General features: G+C 39.8%; 1 protein-coding gene across 1 annotated transcript in view; it reads right to left on the bottom strand.

The window, feature by feature from the left end:
- Positions 1-10: 10 nt before the first annotated feature.
- ARHGEF38 (Rho guanine nucleotide exchange factor 38) overlaps positions 11-6,574 on the bottom strand; it is a 36,298-nt gene continuing 29,734 nt past the window's right edge. The window contains exons 10-14 of the mRNA XM_075149699.1: positions 4,558-4,878; positions 2,808-2,948; positions 1,418-1,616; positions 977-1,236; positions 11-196 (exon numbers count right to left, since the gene is read on the bottom strand). Coding sequence (XP_075005800.1) covers positions 11-196; positions 977-1,236; positions 1,418-1,616; positions 2,808-2,948; positions 4,558-4,878 — 1,107 coding nt within the window. The remainder of the gene's footprint in view (positions 197-976; positions 1,237-1,417; positions 1,617-2,807; positions 2,949-4,557; positions 4,879-6,574) is intronic.

Raw genomic sequence — 6,574 nt, 5'->3', positions numbered from 1 at the left:
CTTTCTGTTCCTAAGCGTATGTCATCTTCCCGAGATAATTAGATGGTACATATCCTTTCTGACCTTTTGCTTCTGCTAGCCACCATTCCTTATTGCCACTCAGGTCAGAAAACCGAAGTATCCTAACTTTCTGGTACTCCTGAAGACTGAGTTCCTGATCATTTCTTGCTTGAAATGCGTAAACAGCATAGAAGGTCTGAAAAAGCAAAGCCACAAAAAACAAAATCTGAATTCAGAAATGTAGCCACATCTTACCCTGTCATTGTGTATTAGTATGAATTCTGTATACAGAAAATGTGTAATAACATATAACAGTACGCAACTACATCTGTTCTGCAATTGCTACACAGACTACAATGAATAGAGCCAAAATAAAAAGTAAAATTGAAGGATCTGGAGAATTCTGCACGGGGAAGAACAAACAAAGAAACAAGCAAAGACCTCATCACCTTACTACACTAGTAAGGTTTTCAGCTCGCACCAAGTGCCTGTTTCTGTCACACCAAGCGGCCTTGGCTTGGACAGAGAATTTTGCAGTAAGGATTCCTCAGGGAGAATCACCTTTCCTAAAGCTCCTGTACTCAAATGTGGCACACGGGTCACTTCTGCGCTTTGCTGATCAGCATTGCCACAGCTTTCTTGTCAACGGTAAGTAGAAAAATCCCCCAAACTGAGCTATTTTGCAGGTTCCTGCTCCATAGGAGAACCTTGAGGCGTTGAACGTGGGGTGGGATAATGCAACAGTGTGTTTTCTGTGAGACAGGACTGCAATTCACAGTTTAACTGATTATCTTTTCCTACCTCATAGCTATTTAAGAAAGGCAAAGAACAGAGGATAACGAATTCCTATGTCATACTGACAGATTAGTGCCAGTCTTTTCCAGTGTAAAAGGAAACCATTTAAATTATAAGCAGTATAATTCTAGATTTGAAATAGGAACAAGAAGACGACAGGCACAGTGTGTATCATACTTACGTGTTGATCATCCATATCCTGAAAAGCATCAGTCCCTGTGCCATTAATTGAGGGATTTTCGCAGAATTGAAGAGATGAGCTGCTGTCACTCTTCTTGTGCCCTGGACTTCTTGTGCTGCTGTCAGTAGAGGGCCGTGAAGAGACAAAGAGGCTGATATTATCAAAATCGTCATCACCAAAGCTGTTTTCTGCTACGTACTTCTGCGCTTTGGCTGGATTGTAAGGCCTCAGGAAGGAGGAATACACATACCCTTTAAGGACTAGACACCAGAATAAAAAGAGAGAAAATAAACAAACAGGAAAATACTGCTAAAACCATTTCAAAACCAACCATTTTATGCAGCTGTCAGTATGACAGAGGCAAACAGATGGGGCCAGAATGAAAAGAAATCAGTACCCTAAAGGGAAGCTGTTATTGGGATGTTTGTGCAGAGAACTTACCTCCTGTGTCAACAAGCCATCTGCTCGTACTTCCAAAGGGGTCCTTTTGCTCCACAACAGCCACCAGTTCTCCTTCATGTAAATCAATATCAAATTCCTGCGTGGCATTGCACTTGCGCTTAGCTTGGTATAGTAATTCTGTGCTGTACGTAGACAACAGCTTGGACCTGTGGCCTTCTGTTTGACGTGGGGATTCGAGCTGAAAAGCAAAAAAATTATTCACTGGGAATAATGCTAAGGCCATTTCTAGAGCAACACAGATGCGTAAAAACTAGTGTATGCTGCATGTGTCAACTGACCCTACATTTTTACACGCAGGTCAAGGAGTTACTTACACAGCTATATGTAACCAAATCTCCTTTGCATATGCAGCCAAGGACCTGTCCAACTGCTATATTAATAGGTGAGCAATAAAGGGCAGATTTTAAAGAAATGTAGGAATTTCACTAATTAAAGACCTCTTAGTCTGTCCTCTGCTCTCAAAGAGCCGGCGTTCTGTACGTGAACTGTCACTTGCTTAATTGTTTTTCTGTAGCAATGATCTTTGAATTCCTATGTAATATCACAAAAAAAGCATAATCCAAAAATCGGCTGAGATGTGCTAAGGTCACATAACAACTTGCATGATAAGGCATTAGGCAAAAAAATCAGTGGTATCCAAACAGTCTGCTTTTTGTGTGAAATTACCTTGCTAAATAAGGGCAAGGTGCTATTAACTGCTGGAAGCATATTCACTCAGAGTTTGGTTAGAGGGCGGGGAGGGAAGTCCTGCACATCAATGTAATCTTAACATACCACAGAAGCAAGAGCACATGTGCCTTACTGATGCTAAAAGGAATCATACAGCTTCCTCAGCTTCTTAAATCTGCACTTGAGTTTTTATTTTACTGTAAATTAGACTCCTAAAAGCTCTGGAAATGTCTGATAAGATTGGGAACCAGGAGGACACAGATTTCCTGGTGGATTTTCTGAATCTTCTGCTGTGGGGATGTATGTGTGTGCATATGTGTGTAAACACCAGTACACATAACCACAGCTGAGGATGAGGAAAAAAAAAATGTTCTGAATTAGAAGACTAAGATACACTGTAAGAGTATTTAACAAAAGAAGTAATCAAAGTTTACATATACAACCTTAAACTTAACATGTGCTTAAAGACCTAAGGGTAATCGGAGATAATTCCAACTGGATTTTCAAGATAATAACATGAAAACAGAGTGAAAAATCTTCAGAAGTTACTGGTCAATGGAACAGGTTCATTCCAACAGCCTGATTCAGAGTCCCAGTGAAGAGACCAAGCCCAAACCTCTAGGTGGTATAAAAATGGATTTGTTTCAAAAGCGATCAGAAGAGGATGCTTCATAACATAATTCGGATGTATGGTACTCACCAGAGAAGGGACAGGTTTCTTTTTTTCCAAGCTCAATTTTCTCTCAATAAAGGTTGTGCTGCTGTTTTCTTTTACAAAATTCAGCTTGTGAACCTCCTCCATCAACTGATTCTGCACTTCACAGATGCTTGAGGAAGACAGCTGTAAACACAAAGGTGGGTTAGAACAAAACAGCAAGGAGGTTTGAGAGAGCAGCTTTGGTTTAATGGGCTGAACACTAGGAGTGAGGAAATCCGACAAGTTACTGCTATTTTCTGCAGAGCCCATAGCGTGCTAGGTATGAGATGGAAAGAAAAGAAAGGTCCTTGCTTAATGAAAGTTTCTAATGATTGCTATTAGATTTAAAATACATACTAATTTAAGTTAAGTCATTAAAAAATATTCTAAACAGTGATGAAAATGAACATCCTTGCACTTATGTTACTGAGCCACCTGCTTTCAGATGCAAATGTGCATCTTGGCAGCTATCAGAGTTGCCAATGTGCTGTAAGGCTTGGAGTAGTTTACCTACAGCTGTGTGTGTGTGCAATTGGGTGCTGCCACCGGGTTAAAAATCACTGGGTAAGCTGAAGCTCTGTCTGTGGCACTGGATAAGTGCTTTTGGTCTATGCCTAACCCCAAATGTATTTGCTGATGTAAACAGAAAAAAGAAAAATAAGGTAATTTTGTAGGCAGAGCCTTACAGAAAACAATGCTCGTTACAACAGCTTTCAAAACATGAAATTGTCAAATTACAGGGATGCAGTTTCTTCATGTGGGAAAAGCCTTCATTTTCCCATTAAACGGCACAGCTCTATGTTTTGATCCTGACCTTGCTTTCTTAATTTTTCAGCTTCCCCCGACTATAAAGTGCTGTGTTCAAGCCTTGACGGGAAGGAATACTCCAATGTGTTTCCTATCTATCTAGAGTCTTGCTCCAGTTCAGGTGAGTGCATTTGGATGTGTGGAAGGCATTGTTGCAGCTGTGTTTCTCGGGGGCTTCAAGTCCTCTAGGCAAAAGTACAGAAAAACTGAAACACTGTAGGATTTTCACACAAATTAAGAATAATTTCTCAACTTCAATCTTCAAGTAACGATCATAGTGCCCAGAAAGAGTAAAGTGGGCTGGAGGAACTGATGCCCTTCTGTGTAGCTCAGACAGGCATCTTTGGTATTTTTGGCTTCATAAGTGAAATGATTTGAACTTTCTAAAAATGCCAATATAGACAAAGCTATTCCTTACCACTAGAGATGTCTGCAGGAGCTTCTGCAGCATATTTGAGTTTAAAAGCAACTTGCTTTTCGTAGAAATTATTTCACCAGATCTCCTAACCTGCTTCTCTTCTGCAGTCATCTGTGACTCTGCAGGTCTAGCAGCAACAGGAGCGTTCATGTACTTTCTTAGAATTTCTCTTCCTGTGTTTTCTGGGCTACTCAGGGTAGATGCTAAGAAACAGAAAATAAAATGCTAGCAGCTGCCTCCTTTTTTCCTTACTGTAATGTTTTTGCCATTACTATCACAGTAGCAGCTGGAACAGCTGCATTAGGCTCATTCGCGATGAAAAGTCCAGGCCTGACAAAACTTAAGCTCAGAACTTAACCTTTGCTGAGCTTGCAAGGAAAAAAAAAAACCCCAAACCTGACTGTGCTTAGCAGAACAAACAAAATCAGTGTAGCTTGTAGGTATGTGTCCTACATAACTCTAGCCAAATCATACAGAAAGAAAGAAGACAAGTAAAGGCAGAGCTACACCTGTTTCTAATGTACTTACCGGAACAGGCACCACCACAGCAGAATTTGATTGAAGTGCTGCAGATATAATATTCCTGAGGAGGGCAATGAAGCAATGCAGGCAGTTCAACACAATCTTTTTGGCTGCTCTATTGAATACCTGAAGTTCTTCCACTAACTGTGCATTTAGAGCCTCATAGTCTTTCTTTGCCAGGTCCAGCTCTTCTCCTGTTGACCTCTGAAGGTAGCTGTTGTAGTCCAACAACTTGTCGTAGCGCTTCTGGATGAGCTTCTGTGGGCCTGAAAACAAGGCTTGTAGTGCTGAGAGAGGAGTCAAAACAAGCTTGTCCAGCTGAGCCATCTAGAAAGGTATAAAACAGACCTACTTACTATTTCATTCATACAGTTCTTCAGACCCAGTAACAGGTTAAGCCTGACGGCAGCCTATCAAGCAGTCTGTTAATTACTCTTCACAAGCATTGCTGTCAGAGGGAGCTTCAGGTAGGGTCTAGCATGAGTTAGAATCTCCTTCCTAACATTGCAAAGGAGAGGTAACAGTTTTGCAGCTTAAAGTGTCTGGTGATGGTCCCGTGGAGCATGCAGCCTGCAGTACTGCCCTTAGTATGTTACCACTGAGGGAAAACTGGGCAAGGATCAGTGAAGTGGTCCAACAAAACTGGGATTTCCATAATTGGAAGGCCCATGCCAATATACAGTCTAGAGTCAATGAGGTCTTGTTAAATGGCAGTCTTGCAGTCTTGAATGCTATCAAAGCTTTTTTTTTTTTCCTTCCCCTGGAAACAGCTGTAACTCAATTCCTGTTTAAGCAAACACAAACAATCACTTGATTTGATTAAATTATGTTATGCTTGTTGGTTTTATCTCTAGTAATCAACAAAATTAGACACCTGGTAAAAAAACAAAGTCTTTCTCAGACTTTTCCATTAGTCTCTAATTGTCTCAAGGGATTAATATTGCATGAAATAAAATTTATTTTTGTAAGTCACTTGTTCAAATACAGCACAGGCTTGTAGTGAGTGAAACTCATCATCATATTAAAGCTTTTGGACGTTCTATGTGAATTAAGTTGTTGGGTTGAATGTGAGAATAAAAGAGCAGCTGTCCCTCTACCGTTTGTAACGCAGAGAGAGAACAGATCCATTTTAGCACCAGAATTGCTCTCCCAAGGCCGAGATGATGTACACTGGCTAGATAGTTCCTACTTTATTTCCACCTGAAAAACTGGGCTGTGTTTAGCAAACTAATTTTTGATGCATTAAGAAAACAATTTTTCCAAACTGCTGGACCTGATTTCTGGAAGAGAAGAGGCTATTGTGGATTTCTGCCCTAAAATTTTCCCTAAAATATAATGAGAGAGGAAGGTATTCATTACTGAAAAATGCACAAAGGAAAAAAAAAATCAATCTGAGCCCACTGCTGAGATCTCCATTGATAATATCCTTTCAGGAAAACACGTGAAGAACACCATGGGTTGTTTAGTGAGAACATCTACTCAACGTGCAATGTCAGAACAAAAGGTTTTTAAAAAAAAACCTTACACATAGGATAGAGAATCCTTGTAATCTTGTACATCCAAGACACGGAAATAAATAGATAATAAGCAGAAATTAATATGGTTAATAACAATGTCCACAGTTAAAACAAATAAGATTAAGATTATTTGTTTTTAAATTACATAGATCTTCAGAATAGCTGGGTCATGAGCCAATAGGAGTTACAAAATTTTTTCTAAAAAAAAGTTTCCTGTTTCATCTTGTGGAATTGCTTCTGCTTTTCTTTGATGTTTCTGAATATGGGGGCATCTTCCATACTGGACACACTCACCACAATGATAGAGGGGTACTCTTCTGCACTTTATGCACTCATTCATTGTAAAGACATTGAAAATATCTTTCTGATTATTGAGATTAATTTTTGAGATTCTTTTCAAATGTGGGAACTTCAAAGGAAAGGAAATACAACATCTTACTTCCCTGTCATTATCTGGGAGGATGTGGTCTGTCAAAGATCCTTCTGTTTCTTGGCAGACTCTGTTT

Source organism: Calonectris borealis, chromosome 4, assembly GCF_964195595.1.
Source record: "Calonectris borealis chromosome 4, bCalBor7.hap1.2, whole genome shotgun sequence".
NCBI lineage: Eukaryota > Metazoa > Chordata > Aves > Procellariiformes > Procellariidae > Calonectris > Calonectris borealis.
This window is presented reverse-complemented; position numbering and strand designations above follow the sequence as displayed.